Source organism: Podarcis liolepis (genome assembly GCF_965112155.1).
Source record: "Podarcis liolepis genome assembly, chromosome: 2".
Classification (NCBI taxonomy): domain Eukaryota; kingdom Metazoa; phylum Chordata; class Lepidosauria; order Squamata; family Lacertidae; genus Podarcis; species Podarcis liolepis.
Window position 1 is genome coordinate 125,627,670 of NC_139555.1, and position 17,743 is coordinate 125,645,412.

At 47.3% G+C, this 17,743-nt stretch overlaps 4 protein-coding genes across 7 annotated transcripts in view; all 4 read right to left on the bottom strand.

Moving 5' to 3' along the window:
• On the bottom strand, window positions 1-17,339 carry LOC310701776 (uncharacterized protein). 4 transcript variants are annotated; one of them, XM_083493134.1, is made up of 4 exons: window positions 16,238-16,325; window positions 14,466-14,543; window positions 2,926-3,003; window positions 1-1,555 (listed from the first exon to the last, which is right to left on the bottom strand). In XM_083493134.1, exon 4 carries the CDS (start codon window positions 1,375-1,377, stop codon window positions 292-294), a length of 1,086 nt encoding a protein of 361 aa, XP_083349260.1. In that variant the 5' UTR covers window positions 1,378-1,555; window positions 2,926-3,003; window positions 14,466-14,543; window positions 16,238-16,325; the 3' UTR covers window positions 1-291. The 4 variants fall into 4 exon arrangements, with proteins under 4 accessions (XP_083349260.1, XP_083349262.1, XP_083349261.1 ...); XM_083493136.1 differs by lacking the exons at window positions 14,466-14,543; window positions 16,238-16,325 and adding an exon at window positions 17,309-17,339; XM_083493135.1 differs by lacking the exons at window positions 14,466-14,543; window positions 16,238-16,325 and adding an exon at window positions 4,151-4,198.
• The window catches only part of LOC310701187 (uncharacterized protein), a 267,686-nt gene that overhangs the window by 137,514 nt on the left and 112,429 nt on the right, over window positions 1-17,743 (bottom strand). The window lies entirely within an intron of this gene.
• LOC310701879 (uncharacterized protein) lies at window positions 6,182-10,678 on the bottom strand. The gene is made up of 2 exons (XM_083493364.1): window positions 10,608-10,678; window positions 6,182-8,141 (listed from the first exon to the last, which is right to left on the bottom strand). The coding sequence occupies exon 2, from the start codon at window positions 7,979-7,981 to the stop codon at window positions 7,148-7,150; it is 834 nt and encodes a 277-aa protein (XP_083349490.1). The 5' UTR covers window positions 7,982-8,141; window positions 10,608-10,678; the 3' UTR covers window positions 6,182-7,147.
• LOC310701775 (uncharacterized protein) overlaps window positions 6,182-17,743 on the bottom strand; it is a 23,986-nt gene continuing 12,424 nt past the window's right edge. Inside the window, exon 4 of the transcript XR_014523101.1 lies at window positions 6,182-7,012. The gene's annotated coding sequence lies outside the window, so the exon portion shown is untranslated. The remainder of the gene's footprint in view (window positions 7,013-17,743) is intronic.

Below are 17,743 nucleotides of genomic sequence, written 5' to 3' on the forward strand. Positions count from 1 at the left end.
TTTGACTGTTGCCAGCCTGACAAGTAAAGATTTATTTTCAACCAATTGGGTAATGCAGATATTTTTCTCACAAATAGCTAACCAGATACTGTGGTCAATGGCATTAAAAGCCACTGCACAACCAGGAAAAAGTTTTTACCTCTGTCCCTTGCCCGCCAGAGATAGTCAACCAGCGCCACCAGGGCGGTCTCAGTCCGATGGCAGGGCCTGAAACCCAATTGGGACAAATGCAGTCTAAATGGTCCACATCCTGCAGATATGCCTGTCTTTATTCTGCAACCAAACATACATTTAAATGGTTTTTTCCATGTGAGTTTGCTGATGTCTTCTACGTGTTATACTACTAGTGAAGCTTTTCCCACAATCCATGCATTTAAAAGGTTTCTCCCCTGTGTGAGTTTGTAGATGTACATTAAGGCTTCCACTCTGAATGAAGCATTTTCCACATTCAAAACATTTATATGGTTTAACTCCTGTATGAGTATATTGATGCATTCTTAGCGAATGTGTATGACGGAAGCATGTTCCACACTCCACACATTGAAATGGTTTTTCCCCTGTGTGAGTTCGTAGATGTATGGAAAGTTTTGCCCTTTCACGGAACGTCTTTCCACACTCTGTGCATTTAAATGGTTTTTCCCCTGTGTGAGTTAGTTTATGTCTTCTAAGGTTTCCACTCTCTCTGAAGCTCTTTCCACACTCTATGCATTTAAATGGTTTCTGCCCTGTGTGAGTTCGCTGATGGTTTTTAAGCTGTCCGCTATGACTGAAGCTCTTTCCACACTCCATGCATTTAAAAGGTCTTGCCCCTGTGTGAGTTCTCTGATGTCTTTTGAGTCCTCCTCTCACACTGAAGCCCTTTCCACATTCCATACATCTGTATGGTTTCTCACCAGTGTGAGTGCGATGATGTGCATTAAGGTTCTTACTCATAAGGAAGCTCTTTCCACACTCCATACATTTAAATGGTTTCTCACCAGTGTGAGTGCGATGATGTGCATTAAGGTGATTACTCAAAAGGAAGCTCTTTCCGCACTCCATACATTTAAATGGTTTCTCACCCCTGTGAGTTTGCTCATGTATACAGAGGCATCCACTTTTTTTGAAGCATATTCTACACTCAAAACATTTATATGATTTCTCTCCTGTATGAGTACATTGATGCATTTTCAGCGAATCTGTACGACCAAAGCATTTTCCACACTCCATACATTTAAATGGTTTTTCCCCTGTGTGAGTTCTCTGGTGTCTTCTAAGCGTTCCACTTGCTGTGAAGCTCTTTCCACACTCAATGCATTTAAGTGGTTTCTCCCCTGGGTGAGTTCCTTGATGTTGTGTAGGAGTTCCACTCCTACTGACGTCCTTTCCACAATCCATACCTTTAAATGGTGTCTCCACTATTTCAGTTCCTTGATGTGAACTAAGTGTGTTCACTGACTGAATCACATTGTATGTTCCACAAATTTAAATGATTTTTTCGTGATTCCTAATGAAAGTAGAGATTGCTCTGTCTGTCTTCTCTATTGCTTGCATTGGCGTAGGGGGAAAGGAAATCCTGTAGAAGAGAAGAGTTTGGATTTGATATCCTGCTTTATCACTACCCGAAGGAGTCCCAAAGGGGCTCACATTCTCCTTTCCCTTCCTCCCCCACAACAAACAGTCTGTGAGGCGAGTGAGGCTGAGAGACTTCAGAGAAGTGTGACTAGCTCAAGGTCACCCAGCAGCTGCATGTGGAGGAGCGGGGAATCGAACCCAGTTCACCAGATTACGAATCTACCGCTCTTAACCACACTGGCTCTCCAAAGAAGAAACAAAAGAATATAACACACATCAAGTGCCTTTGGTGCCTTCTCTTATTTTAACATCTCATACACTCTTCCTTCTTCTATGTGCCAATTGTTTAGGAAATGAAATAATGTCAGATAATAGCATTGCATCAACTTTTAATAATAATCAATTATTGTTAATAATGCAGCATGACCTAAGATACAGTGCTTCTCTAAAACTGGCAATTTAAATAAAGAGGTTCCTCACAGGAAAGGGAGCTGCTCTCCCTCCATGAACATGCCCTGTATTTCTCAGGTTCAGAATTCCTAATGACTTTTTTGTCCTAATCCCTTAAATGTTTGGTTGCAAGTCTCTCTGGGTAAGATAAAGTGACTAACAAATTCAATTAATCATAATAATGGACTACTACAGACATGTTCATCCGGTCGAGCGCGATCGAACAATAGATCATGTGAGTGATCCTGGTTGATCATGGGATTACTGGGATAGGCGTCAGTTGTGCAGCTCCCTTTGATGGGGAGGAGAGAGAAAGGGCTGGCTTGGGGGGGGGAGAGAGCTGCTTAAGGGGGAGGGGGGCTGGCTTGGGAGGGTGGATCGATGACTGGCTCTTCAGAGAGAGACATTTTGCCTCCCTTTAATCCCCCCAACTGAAACTCCCCCCTCCTGCATCCAGTTAGCCACCTCCTTCCACCCACCCACCCCACTCCTCATTCCTCCAGTGACAATGGGTAGATCACTGCCAGTTTTTTATACTGGGAGTAGATCGCAGTCTGTTGGGAGTTGGACGTGCCTGGACTACAGGAACCCCTGAATTTCAGTAGCAATCTTCCCGATCCCTTAAATCCCAAAGGCATGAGAATAAAGATAGTGGTTAATACTGGAAATCTGGTGGAATGGAGAGGAGGAGTAGGACGTAGTTATCTCTGCGTAAAGGTAAAAAAAAGATACCTCTGCCTACAACCTTCATAGCAATGGGCAGGGAAGGGTGGACTGGAGGCGATGTCTCTCCACAGAAACATGGGTAAATGGGTGAAATTGCAGAAGACAAGCCAAAATTGGGTCATCCTTTCAATCCAGCAGGGCTTTTGATATATTTTTACGTAGTGAAATGTCTCACTGCATACTGCAAGAGCTTACCTCTCAATTTCCCCTTCACGTTTCTGTATTTTTCTTTTTCTAGCAAAATGTGCTTAGACTTGTGAGTCAGAGTCTCTCCTGTGTGGAACAAGTAAAAGAGAAGTGCTGTTTATGTCATATGTGACTGTCAACGTCTTCAGAAACATTCATCTTTTGAAGCTAAAACAATAAAGTTCCTGGTGGCCCATTGCAGGCTACTAAACCGCAGCATCAGCTCACGAAATGTTACAGACAAAATTACAGCATTGCTATAAACGATAATCCCACCCACTCCCTTTCTCTCACACACACTGTTTGTGGAATTCTGCACTCTCACACACCTCGCCTGTAATACTGGCAATCCTTGGCCTGAATATGCAAATGAATGTGTGTAAAGCCTCCAGTCAGAAGCATTGTCTATCCTAATAGTGGACCCTTTGTCCTTTTAAGCACCCCAGACTGTGAAGGTGCACACATTCACTGTCTTTGGGTGCTGATGGATTGTGTCTCAGCTTGCAACTCCCTTTGACATATAGAAAGGTATAGAAAGGCTGTCCATATATCTATTATACACAAATCCTGAAAGAATTTCCATAGCACCTCCAGCCATTTTTTTTTTTTTGAGTAGTGGACCACATTATCCCCTCAATTAACCATGCAGTGGAACTAAGGCTTAGAAATGAAACCCTGGGAGAGGCAGACGGGTTTTTCCTGGCCCTTCGTGGAAGAGGATTCCAGATGCAAAGACCCCCTCTGGACAGCCCTCTCTCATTCCTCTCAGGAACTTCCTGCCTTTTCCTCTCCTCTCCAGCTGGACCAATGGCCTGGCTTGGTGTAACGCTGCTCTACCTTCTGAAGCCCCAGCAGCAGCTGGGCTTGGGGTGGGGGAAGGAGAGTCCAGCTTCCGGGAAGGAGGGGAGGGTGGGGAATTGGACCCCCTCCCAATTTCAGGGATCCCTCTCCCCAAGGCAGATTTCTGGGCAGGAGGGAAAAGCCAAGGCAGCGTCTCCGGAGATTCCCCCGCCAGCGCCCAAGAGGGAGACCTCCCTTCCAATGGGCAGCGTCTCTTTCTCCCTCTGCCCCCCTTTGCCAATGCTGGACGGGGCTTTCCTCCCCCAGGGATGCTTCCCTCCTTCCCCAAGTTCCTCTGCCCCCTCCGTCCCCAGTCTCTCCTGCGCCCAGTCTCTCCTCCTTGGCACGGCTCACCCCTCGCCCTGCGCGCGGAATCTCTCTCGAGCGCACCGACCTCTCCATCCGGAGGAGCCTCCCAAGACGAGCAGGGAGGGGGGAGGAGGTAAGAGACGGAAGTGGGGGAGGGAGGGGTCTCTTCCAGGCCTCTCTAGGCATCTCGGCTCTCTCCCTTCCGTAACCCCTTCCATGGACTCTCCTTCTGTCCAGCAAGAGGCGCGCCTCGCCACACGTGCGCAGCCAGCAGCGCCCCGAGGTATTCCTGCCAGGGGGAAACGGGGACGCATCCCGAGGGGCGCTTGTTTGGTGGCCTCGGTTGAACCCCCAGCCCTGTTTGGGGATGGGGGCCCTTATAGGGACGCCCTTGGCGGCCATGTCAATTCCATTCCTGCAAAGGGGCACAGGGCAGCTGAGCATCGCTTGGCCGGCCAGATGGGCAAGATGATGATAATGATAATTTTATTGTTTGTATGCCACCCACCTGAATGGGTTTCCTCAGCCACTCTGGACGGCTGCAAACAAACAAAAAAGCAAAAACTTCCCTAACTAGGCTGCCTTCAGATATATTTTAAGAGGGTACCACTACCCAGAAGGCCCTCTGTCTGGTTCCCTGTAACTTCACTTCTTGCAGTTAGGGAACCACCAGAAGACCCTTGGAGGAGGACCTCAGTGTTTGGGCTGAGCAATGGAGGTGGCCGTTTAAGGCTTTAAAGGTCAGCACCAATATTTTGTATTGTGCTCAGAAATGTACTGGGTGCCAATGAACTTCTTTTAGGACTGGTGTTATATGGTCCCTGAGGCCACTGCCAGTCACCAGTCTAGTTGCCGCATTCTGGATTCGTTGCAGTTTCCGTGTCACCTTCAAAGGTAGCCCCACGTAGAGCCCATTGCAGTAGTCCAAGGATAACCAGAGCATGCACCACTCTGGCAAGGCAATCTGCAGGCAGGCAGGGTCTCAGCCCTTAATTTATTTTTATTATTAAACCTTTAGAAGACATCTGAAGGCAGCCCTACATAGGGATGCTTTTTAAGGTTTAATGTTTCATTATGTATTCATAAGAGACTGGGTTGAAATAAAGTGATCTTGTTGTTCTTGTTACACCTTTTAAGGAGAAAAAGAAACGTGTGTGATTCTTCAAAGGAGATGGTGCATTGCAGACCCTGCAGTTGTGGGTTCCTTACTTGGCAACTGGACTGCGTGCATCCAGGCCCTGCTAATGGGTCCCATGAAAGGTGCTTTTTGGGGGGCGGGGGGAGAAGTCCCTTTGTCCTTTTCTTCCCCCTCCTCCCTCTCACCACCACCTTCCCGCATGCAGCATCTTACTTTTTGTCCTCCCTTGCCACCCACTTTTCCAATTCCTCTTATTGCAATTTATAGAGGCGGGCAGAATGTCCACTGTCACCCCTCCTCTCCTTTCCAACGCTCCCCCTCCCCACTCCCAGGGGCTCCTTTTGTCCAATTGCCCAGGAAACATCTGATTTAGGGGGAACACTTCAGGTTTGTTTTGGAACACGGGGGCCCATAGAGCTACGAGTGGGAGAGCAGCCCCTGCCTATATTGCACAGCGGAGGAATATTTTTGTAGAAATTTCAGCTTTTCTTAACACGGGCAAAAAGGTACTGTTGGCAGTGTTTACATAAATGCTTACAAACTCTTTTTATAAATGCTGTGATTCAAGGACTGGGAAAATATAAGCATTTTCCCGTGACCTGCTTCCTAGAGGGAAGCAATGTTAAAAAGCGTGGGGAGAGGATGGAGCCCTGAACCACCCCCTAAGTTGAGCACCCAGGGGTCCAAACACTCAACCCACAACACCACCTTCTGGACACTGCCCAGGAGGAAGGAGCGGAACCACTGCATTACCCTGCCCCTAACTCCCAATCCTCCGATACAGTCCATGAGGATATGTTAGTATTTACAATGTCATTTCTTTGGGAATGTATTTCACAAAGCAGAGGTGGCATTGAGGAAATGAGGTGGCGCTTTCTTGGTTAATTCATTTCGCTCTATCTTGACTTCTGAGAGGTGTGGGGACTCTGTGCACACAATGACTGGAGGAGTTTGTAAATAATACTCGTGGTTCAGTGGTTGCCAACCTGACCAGTAGAGCTTTATTCTCAACAAAATGGGTAAGGTATATATTTTTATCACAAACAGGTAACCGGATACTGTGGTCAACGGCATTAAAAGCCACGGAGAGATCCAGCAGAACCAGTAAACAGCTTTTACCTTTTTGCCCGCCAGACATAATCAACCAGTGCCAGTGTTACAGAAATTACATTAAAGTTAAATGTTACAAATATTATGCCTGAATGTATCCTTTCAACGTGACAGCTCAGGGAAGTTACCTAGCTGTAAAAAATAATATAAAATCAACTTCTTTGCCAGTTTCCTTCATTCCAAATCTATTTTCCCCTTCAAAGGGACTCCAGGAAGTTCCCAGAGGTGACAATTGTGGAGCTGATTGTTGGCCAAGGAAAGCCTAATCCCATCACCAAACTTGCCAAGGGGCCAGACATGCAAAGGAAGTTCTATTGTACTTTGGGCGGTGGGACTTCAGAGGTGTTTGCCTTTGCTCATCTTATACCTGGGTCTTGCCCTGACATGTCTGCTTATACTAATCTTGTACCAAGGACTTATCTGGACATGTTTGCCAAGGTTGAACTAGTGTAACCTCTGTCTACCCCTCCCCTTTGGTGACATGTCAGTGATGTAGCAATGGTGCTGTACGAACTGTGGGGAAAGTTCTAAAAGTCTTTGTCACCCCATCCTCAGAGTTCAAAATTCCTCTTTGAACCTATTGCGCAATAAATTTTGATCTACAGCCATTTGCTCTGGTTGGTGGCTGGACTCCTTCCTTTATTCCGCAGGGACCCGTGGGCTCTGCCCGACGAGCTGGGTGACTGAGCAGCCTCACACCTAGATTTTTCCGTAACAGCCAACAAGGCGGTCTCAGTCTGATGGCAGGGCCTGAAACCCAAGTGGAAGAAATGCAGTCCACATGGTCCATATCCTCAAGATGTGCCTGGATTTATTCTGCAACCATACATACATTCAAATTGTTTTTCCCATGTGAGTTTGCTGGTGTCTTCTAAGCGTTCCACTATTAATGAAGTTCTTTCCACAATCCATGCATTTAAAAGGTTTCTCCCTTGTGTGAGTTTGTAGATGTACATTAAGGCTTCCACTCTGAATGAAGCATTTTCCACACTCAAAACATTTATATGGTTTATCTCCCATATGCGTATATTGATGCATTTTCATTGATTCTCTCTGAATGAAGCATTTTCCACACTCAAAACATTTATATGGTTTCTCTCCTGTATGAGTATATTGATGCATTTTCAGCAATTCTCTATGACGGAAGCATGTTTCACACTCCATGCATCTAAATGGTTTTTCGCCTGTGTGAGTTCGTAGATGTATGGTAAGTTTTGCCCTTTCACAAAAGGTCTTTCCACATGCCATACATTTAAATGATTTTTCCCCTGTGTGAATTCGCTCATGTCTTCTAAGGTTTCCTCTACAATTGAAGCTCTTTTCACACACTATGCATTTAAATGGCTTCTCTTCTGTGTGAGTTAGTTGATGGTTTGTAAGGTTTCCACTATCATTGAAGCACTTTCCACATTCTATGCATTTAAATGGTTTCTCCCCAGTGTGAATTCTCTGGTGTCTTTTAAAGTTTCCACTCTGACTGAAGGTCTTTCCGCACTCCATACAACTAAATGGTTTCTCACCAGTGTGAGTTCGATGATGTGCATTAAGGTGTTTACTCAAAAGGAAGCTCTTTCCACACTCTATACATTTATATGGTTTCTCCCCTGTGTGAGTTCCGTGATGTTTTGAAGGAATTCCACTCCCATGGAAGTCCTTTCCGCAATCCATGCCTTTAAATGGTGTCTCCACTGTTGCAGTTCATTGATGTGAACTCATTTTGCTCCCTGACTGAATCACATTGTACATTTCACATATTTAAATTCTATCTTTTTTATTCCTAATGAAATCTCTGATGGCCCTTCCGAATTCTGACTGCCTTCTCCATCACCTGGTTGGGAGTTGGGGGAAAGGAAATCCTGTTAAAAGGGAACAAAGCAGTGGCACCTTCTCTTGTGTTAACATTTGTTTAACATTTCACACATGCTCCCTTCTCCTGTGTTCCATTTTTTAAAAAAGGAAACCCAGCCCCCTGCAATACAGGAATCTTTTGCCTCACATGGGTCTCCAACTCACATCCCTGAGATTAAGAGTCTCATGCTTTACTGACTGAGCTGAGTTTAAAAGCTTTACTTCCAGGAACTTGATTTAAGTGTTACAGAAAGAGTAAGCAATACATTGCCTCAGGTATGCAGGCCTCTTCTTACTCACTCTGGTCTCATTATAAGGCCCTGAGGTAGCATATATTTGCCAAAAACTAGATTTTCCACTAAAAAATAATAATCAAAATTAATTCTGCCTAGGGTTTCCCCTGAGATGTTGCCGATTTAGCCAAATTCCCTCACGACGCCATTTTTACACCCCAAAACTAATGACGTGAGGAATTTTCCTGATATATGGGAAGCCTAACTCTGCCCCTCTCTTTCCTGCTTGCTGCATCTTCCACAAGACCTGTAGGAATTTGTGTCTGCCTGCAAAACAACTTGACATTTTGAAATTCTATCCAAAGACCATGATTCAGGAAGGTGTGTGTGTGAGGGGGGGTCATTTGGACCCACCCCCTTTTTCAGGGATCCATCTCTCCGTGGACTTGGAGCAGAGTCAGATTCCTAGGCAGGAGGGAGAAGCCGAGGGAGACCCCTCCAGATAAGGGTGCCAACTTGAATAAAATATGGGGTAAAAGGTAAAGGGAGCCCTGACCATTAGGTCCAGTCGTGGCCAACTCTGGGGTTGCGGTGCTCATCTCGCTTTATTGGCCGAGGGAGCCGGCGTACAGCTTCCGGGTCATGGTGGCCAGCATGACTAAGCCGCTTCTGGCGAACCAGAGCAGCACACGGAAATGCTGTTTACCTTCCCGCCGGAGTGGTACCTGTTTATCTACTTGCACTTTGATGTGCTTTCGCACTGCTGGGTTGGCAGGAGCAGGGACCGAGCAACGGGAGCTCACCCCGTCGTGGAGATTCGAACCGCTGACCTTATGATCAGCAAGTCCTAGGCTCTGTGGTTTAAATCACAGTGCCACCCGCATCCCTAAAATATGGGGGGGTTGTAATAAAAAAATTAAGGTCTTATATATATAATAAATGTTCATAAATGTGCCAACCAAGCGTGTATATACATATATAGACCACATGTCTGGAGCAGCACAGGAAGACCGCCTTGAAACCATTTTGACTCCCAAACTGACCAAATGTTTTCTCTGCAAGGAGGGAGGGGGTGAGGGAACCTTCCCATTGTCTCAGGAATTGGGTAATCACCATCTCAAAGGAATGGGCACACTACCAGGAAAGGCAATCAGATAAGGCATTATCAGATAACCTGGCAGACAGGAAAAACAACAACATTCAAATTTCTGTTGCAGACCACCTTTTCTGGGGGGTGGTCTTGAGCTCCAGGGCAGGGAATTTAAAATGTCTATATAGGGGCAGGCACACATTTGTTCTGGGCCCTCCTCCCTGTGAGGGGAGCACCCTGTTGCAACAGCTTTAATAAAGATCAGGCTTACTAGCTGCTTTGCTTTTCAATATTCTCCGGTTGGCCTCTGTTATTTTCTCCTACCAATAGGGAACCCACGTAAGGACTCTATATGGGCTCTTGGGTATCCCATAAGGGAAGAAGGGCAGGTTTTGTTTACAACAGGGGGCTACATAATTGATCACGCCACAGCGTGCATACACCATTTGAATGGCAATGCCAATCAACTCGGGCGGGGGGGGGAGCAGCCCCCTCAAATATTTTATGGGGAGGGGCGAAGGGACCTCGGCTCCCCGACAGCGCACAAGGTGGAGACGTCCCTCCGAAAGGCCACGTTTCCCGTTCTCTGCCTCCAGCCCGCCCCCCGCCAATGCTCACTGGACTTCTCTTGTTCTCGACCCGGGGATGCTTCCATGCCCCCAGACCCCCCCCCCAGCATCCTCTGCCCTCCCTGAAGCTCTCCTGTGCCCAGAAAGCTCCCTTGGCACATCTCACTCCTCGCCCTGCGCGCCAAGTCTCTCCCGAGCGCGACCACATCTCCATTCGCAGGGAGGGGGGAAGTAGCAAGGGGGGTCTCTATCCAGGCGTCCCTCGCGTCCTTTAACCCTTACGTGGACTCCCTCTCTCCGTCTCCGCAGCCCAAAGGGACCCCCCCCCCAAGGCGCGCCACGGATGTACCTCGCAGCGCGCGCGCGAAGCCCGGAGCGCCCCGGGAGATTCCTGCTGGGGGGACACCGGCCGCCGCATCGTGAGGGGTCCGAAACCCGCAGAGGGACGCCGGGTTTGGGGTCCCGGTTCGACTTCCCTTTAGGGTGGTCGCAAGTAACTGCTCTCTCCCAACCCCTCCAGCAAAACAGGAATAAGTGAAATGTAGAAGGCTCACCTTCTTCCACCGTCGTTTTTTCAGGGGGGGGGTGTCTTTTCTGGCTGCCGCTGCCGGGGATCGAACCTGCGACCTTCTCACTAAATAAACGAGATTACAGGTCCCAGGTTCACACACACCCCGGCATCTGGAAGAGGTTGCTGCTGCCAGTCAGTGGAGACATTCCTGGCCTAGATCGACCAATTACCTGACTCCCTAGAACGCCGCTTCCTGTGCATTGGGCCTGCTGTTCTGTGCTTTCGGGGGGGGGGGAGGTTGGACTTTTGAGGCCCAACAAAGCATATTAATCCCAAGTCAAGGTACTGCAGTGGCTCCTGTGTGGGACCTGGGTTCAAATCCAATCCCTGGGCAACCTTGGGCCACCCGCTGTGTCTCAGCCTAGCCTACCTCACAGGGGGGTTGATGTGCGGATCAAAAGGGAGCTGGAGAAGCGTCCAGGTCACCTCTACTTCCTTGGAGGAAAGGCGAGATACAAAGCAACAATTGCTTTTCTAAATTAATGTACAACTTTACATTGAAACACCAGAATATCGCATACACGGAATGAAATTAAATTTGTTCATCTCAAGGAAGAAGTGAACTCGAGGGAAAAACTATGTTCCGGATAGTAGGACGTGCACCCATGGGTTGAATTTACAAGAAAGGAGGTTCTGACTAAACATCAGAAAGAATTTCCTAGCAGCAAGAACAGCATGGATGCTTTAGTTGAGATTCCTGTATGGCAGGGGGTTGGACTAGCTAACCTGTGGGGGCCCTTACAACTCAATAATTTGGAGATTCTATGATTTAAATGTTCTTCCCCTGGAGAGTTCATGCACACAATGACTGGAGGAGTTTGTAAATAATACTCGTGGTTTGACTGTTGCCAGCCTGACAAGTAAAGATTTATTTTCAACCAATTGGGTAATGCAGATATTTTTCTCACAAATAGCTAACCAGATACTGTGGTCAATGGCATAGAAAGCCACTGTACAAGCAGGAAAAAGTTTTTACCTCTGTCCCTTGCCCGCCAGAGATAATCAACCAGCGCCACTAGGGCGGTCTCAGTCCGATGGCAGGGCCTCAAACCCAACTGGGACAAATGCAGTCTAAATGGTCCACATCCTGCAGATATGCCTGTCTTTATTCTGCAACCAAACATACATTTAAATGGTTTTTTCCATGTGAGTTTGCTGATGTCTTCTACGTGTTATACTACTAGTGAAGCTTTTCCCACAATCCATGCATTTAAAAGGTTTCTCCCCTGTGTGAATTTGTAGATGTACATTAAGGCTTCCACTCTGAATGAAGCATTTTCCACACTCAAAACATTTATATGGTTTAATTCCTGTATGAGTATATTGATGCATTCTTAGCGAATGTGTATGACGGAAGCATGTTCCACACTCCTCACATTTAAATGGTTTTTCCCCTGTGTGAGTTCGTAGATGTATGGAAAGTTTTGCCCTTTCACGGAACGTCTTTCCACACTCTGTGCATTTAAATGGTTTTTCCCCTGTGTGAGTTAGTTTATGTCTTCTAAGGTTTCCAGTCTCTCTGAAGCTCTTTCCACACTCTATGCATTTAAATGGTTTCTGCCCTGTGTGAATTCGCTGATGGTTTTTAAGCTGTCCGCTATGACTGAAGCTCTTTCCACACTCCATGCATTTAAAAGGTCTTGCCCCTGTGTGAGTTCTCTGATGTCTTTTGAGTCCTCCTCTCACACTGAAGCCCTTTCCACACTCCATACATCTGTATGGTTTCTCACCAGTGTGAGTGCGATGATGTGCATTAAGGTCCTTACTCATAAGGAAGCTCTTTCCACACTCCATACATTTAAATGGTTTCTCACCAATGTGAGTGCGATGATGTGCATTAAGGTGCTTACTCAAAAGGAAGCTCTTTCCACACTCCATACATTTAAATGGTTTCTCACCAGTGTGAGTGCGATGATGTGCATTAAGGTGATTACTCAAAAGGAAGCTCTTTCCGCACTCCATACATTTAAATGGTTTCTCACCCCTGTGAGTTTGCTCATGTATACAGAGGCATCCACTTTTTTTGAAGCATATTCTACACTCAAAACATTTATATGATTTCTCTCCTGTATGAGTACATTGATGCATTTTCAGCGAATCTGTACGACCAAAGCATTTTCCACACTCCATACATTTAAATGGTTTCTCCCCTGTGTGAGTTCTCTGGTGTCTTCTAAGCGTTCCACTTGCTGTGAAGCTCTTTCCACACTCAATGCATTTAAATGGTTTCTCCCCTGTGTGAGTTCCTTGATGTTGTGTAGGAGTTCCACTCCTACTGATGTCCTTTCCACAATCCATGCCTTTAAATGGTGTCTCCACTATTTCAGTTCCTTGATGTGAACTAAGTGTGTTCACTGAATCACATTGTATGTTCCACAAATTTAAATGATTTTTCTTGATTCCTAATGAAAGTAGAGATTGCTCTGTCTTTCTTCTCTATTGCTTGCATTGGCGTAGGGGGAAAGGAAATCCTGTAGAAGAGAAGAAGAGTTTGGATTTGATATCCTGCTTTATCACTACCCGAAGGAGTCTCAAAGCGGCTAACATTCTCCTTTCCCTTCCTCCCCCACAACAAACACTCTGTGAGGTGAGTGGGGCTGAGAGACTTCAGAGAAGTGTGACTAGCTCAAGGTCACCCAGCAGCTGCATGTGGAGGAGCGGGGAATCGAACCCAGTTCACCAGATTACGAATCTACTGCTCTTAACCACACTGGCTCTCCAAAGAAGAAACAAAAGAATATAACACACATCAAGTGCCTTTGGTGCCTTCTCTTATTTTAACATCTCATACACTCTTCCTTCTTCTATGTGCCAATTGTTTAGGAAATGAAATAATGTCAGATAATAGCATTGCATCAACTTTTAATAATAATCAATTATTGTTAATAATGCAGCATGATCTAAGATACAGTGCTTCTCTAAAACTGGCAATTTAAATAAAGAGGTTCCTCACAGGAAAGGGAGCTGCTCTCCCTCCATGAACATGCCCTGTATTTCTCAGGTTCAGAATTCCTAATGACTTTTTTGTCCTAATCCCTTAAATGTTTGGTTGCAAGTCTCTCTGGGTAAGATAAAATGACAAATTCAATTAATCATAATAATGGACTACAACAGACATATTCATCCGGTCGAACGCGATGGACCAATAGATCATGTGAGTGATCCTGGTTGATCATGGGATTACTGGGATAGGCGTCAGTTGTGCAGCTCCCTTTGATGGGGAGGAGAGAGAAAGGGCTGGCTTTGGGGGGGGGAGCTGCTTAAGGGGGAGGGGGCTGGCTTGGGAGGGTGGAGAGAAGACTGGCTCTTCAGAGAGAGAAGTTTTGCCTCCCTTTAATCCCCCCCAACTGAAACTCCCCCCTCCTGCATCCAGTTAGCCACCTCCTTCCACCCACCCACGCACCCACCCCACTCCTCATTCCTTCAGTGACAATGGGTAGATCACAGTTTTTTATACTGGGAGTAGATCGCAGTCTATTGGGAGTTGGACGTGCCTGGACTACAGGAACCCCTGAATTTCAGTAGCAATCTTCCCGATCCCTTAAATCCCAAAGACATGAGAATAAAGATAGTGGTTAATACTGGAAATCTGGTAGAATAGAGAGGAGGAGTGGGACGTAGTTATCACTGCGTAAAGGTAAAAAAAAGATACTCTGCCTGCAACCGTCATAGCATTGGGCAGGGAAGGGTGGACTGGAGGCAATGTCTCTCCACAGAAACATGGGTAAATGGGTGAATTTGCAGAAGACAAGCCAAAATTGGGTCATCCTATCAATCCAGCAGGGCTTTTGATATATTTTTACGTAGTGAAATGTCTCACTGCGTACTGTTAAGAGCTTACCTCTCAATTTCCCCTTCACGTTTCTGTATTTTTCTTTTTCTAGCAAAATGTGCTTAGACTTGTGAGTCAGACTCTCTCCTGTGTGGAACAAGTAAAAGAGAAGTGCTGTTTATGTCATATGTGACTGTCAAAGTCTTCAGAAACATTCATCTTTTGAAGCAAAAACAATAAAGTTCCTGGTGGCCCATTGGAGGCTAATATAAACCGCAGCATCAGCTCATGAAATGTTACGGACAAAATTACAGCATTGCTATAAACGATAATCCCACCCCCTCCCTTTCTCTCACACACAGTGTTTGTGGAATTCTGCACTCTCACACACCTCACCTGTAATACTGGCAATCCTTGGCCTGCATATGCACATGAATGTGTGTAAAGCCTCCAGTCACAAGCATTGTCTATCCTAATAATGGACCCTTTGTCCTTTTCAGCACCCCAGACTGTGAAGGTGCACACATTCACTGTCTTTGGGTGCTGATGGATTGTGTCTCAGCTTGCAACTCCCTTTGACATATAGAAAGGTATAGAAAGGCTGTCCATATATCTATTACAGTGGTGCCTCGCAAGACGAAATTAATTAGTTCCGCAAGTTTTTTCTTCTTGCGAGTTTTTCGTCTTGCGAAGCATGGTTTCCCATAGGAATGCATTGAAAATCAATTAATGCGTTCCTATGGAAACCGCTTGCCAGGCTGGCGGTGCAGAGAAGGGCTTTTCTCCCCACCGCAAGCCTTCAGGACAGGTACGGGAACAGAGGGGAAGATGCACAGCGCTTCTCCTCTGTTCCCGGGCTTGCGGTGGGAGGAGGGTTTTTCCTCCCCACCTCCAACATTCAGAACAGCCTTCCGAAGCCTGGCGGGGGGTGGAGAGACCTCTGCCCCGGAGCATCCATCCGAAGCCTGGCGGGGGGCGGAGAGACCTCCGCCCCGCCGCCAGCCTTTGGAGGAGGTCCGAGGAAAGTGGGGAAGACGCGCTGCGCTTCCCCGCTGTCCTGGAGATTTCCCTATGGGCTTTCGTCTTGCGAAGGAAGCCCATAGGTAAATTCGTTTTGCGAAGCGCCTCCAAAACAGAAAACCCTTTCGTCTAGCGGGTTTTCCGTCTTGCAAGGCGTTAGTCTTGCGGGGCACCACTGTATATACAAATCCTGAAAGAATTTCCATAGCACTTTTTTTTTTTTTTGAGTAGTGGACCACCTTATCCCCTCAATTAAACATGCAGTGGAACTAAGGCTTAGAAACGAAACCCTGGGAGAGGCAGACGGGTTTTTCTTGGCCCTTCGTGGAAGAGGATTCCAGATGCAAAGACCCCCTCTGGACAGCCCTCTCTCCTTCCTCTCAGGAACTTCCTGCGCTTTCCTCTCCTCTCCAGCTGGACCAAAGGCCCGCCTTGGTGTAACGCAGCAGCAGCAGCAGAGTCCCGCTTCTGGAGCCCCCAGCAGCAGCTGGCCTGGGGGTGGGGGAAGGAGAGTCCAGCTTCCGGGAAGGAGGGGAGTTTGGGGAATTGGACCGCCTCCCAATTTCAGGGATCTCTCTCCCCAAGGCAGATTTCTGGGCAGGAGGGAAAAGCCAAGGCAGCGTCTCCGGAGATTCCCCCGCCCGCGCCCAGGTGGGAGACCTCCCTTCCAATGGGCAGCGTCTCTTTCTCCCTCTGCACCCCTTTGCCAATGCTGGACGGGGCTTTCCTCCCCCAGGGATGCTTCCCTCCTTCCCCAGGTTCCTCTGCCCCCTCCGTCCCCAGTCTCTCCTGCGCCCAGAGACCCCCTTGGCACGGCTCACCCCTCGCCCTGCGCGCGGAATCCCTCTCGAGCGCACCGACCTCTCCATCCGGAGGAGCCTCCCAAGACGAGCAGGGAGGGGGAAGAAGGAGGTAAGAGACGGAAGTGGGGGAGGGAGGGGTCTCTTCCCAGGCCTCTCTAGGCATCTCGGCTCTCTCCCTTCCGTAACCCCTTCCATGGACTCTCCTTCTGTCCAGCAAGAGGCGCGCCTCGCCACACGTGCGCAGCCAGCAGCGCCCCGAGGGATTTCTGCCAGGGGGAAACGGGGACGCGTCCCGAGGGGCGCTTGGGTTGAAAGCCATTCTCATAGGGATGGCCTTGGTGGCCATCTCAATTCCATTCCCACAAAGGTGCCCAAGGGGTGCAGGGCAGCTGAGCACAGATTGGCCAGCCAGATTGTTATAATGATAATGATGATTTTATTGTTTGTATGCTGCCCACCTCCCCAGCCACTCTGGACAGCTGCAAAAAAAGAAGCAAAAACTTCCCTAACTGGTTTGCCAATGGGTGCCAATGAACTTCTTTTAGGACTGGTGTTATATGGTCTTGGCGGCCGCTCCCAGTCACCAGTCTAGTTGCCGCATTCTGGATTAGTTGCAGTTTCCGTGTCACCTTCAAAGGTAGCCCCATGTAGAGCCCATTGCAGTAGTCCAAGAATAAACAGAGCATGCACCACTCTGGCGAGGCAGTTTGCAGGCAGGTAGGGTCTCAGCCAACATACCATGATAAAATAAATGATTAAGTTATTTTTATTATTAAACCTTTAGAAGACATCTGAAGGCAGCCCTGCATAGGGATGCTTTTTAAGGTTTAATGTTTCATTATGTATTCATAAGAGGCTGGGTTGAAATAAATTGTCCTTGTTGTTCTTGTTACACCTTTTAAGGAGAAAAAGAAACGTGTGTGATTCTTCAAATGAGATGGTGCAATGTAGACCCTGCAGTTGTGGGTTCCTTACTTGGCAACTGGACTGCGTGCATCCAGGTCCCTGCTAATGGGTCCCATGAAAGGTGTTTTTTTGGGGGGGGTGGAGAGGTCCCTTTGTCCTTTTCTCCCCCCTCCTCCCTCTCACCACCACCTTCCCACATGCAGCATCTTATTTTTGTCCTCTCTTGCCACACAATTCCCTTGCTCACTTTTCCAATTCCTCTTATTGCAATTTATAGAGGCGGGCAGAATGTCCACTGTCACCCCTCCTCTCCTTTCCAACGCTCCCCCTCCCCACTCCCAGGGGCTCCTTTTGTCCAATTGCCCAGGAAACATCTGATTTAGGGGGAACACTTCAGGTTTGTTTTGGAACACGGGGGCCCATAGAGCTACGAGTGGGAGAGCAGCCCCTGCCTTTGTTGCACAGCGGAGGAATATTTTTGTAGAAATTTCAGCTTTTCTTAACACAGGCAAAAAGGTACTGTTGGCAGTGTTTACATAAATGCTTGCCAACTCTTTTTATAAATGCTGTGATTCAAGGACTGGGAAAATATAAGCATTTTCCCGTGACCTGCTTCCT

Bases quoted from the DNA above. Each gene is read 5' to 3' on its own strand.
- LOC310701776 (XM_083493136.1), bottom strand. From the start codon at position 1,377: ATGGATTGTGGAAAGGACGTCAGTAGGAGTGGAACTCCTACACAACAT.
- LOC310701879 (XM_083493364.1), bottom strand. From the start codon at position 7,981: ATGGATTGCGGAAAGGACTTCCATGGGAGTGGAATTCCTTCAAAACAT.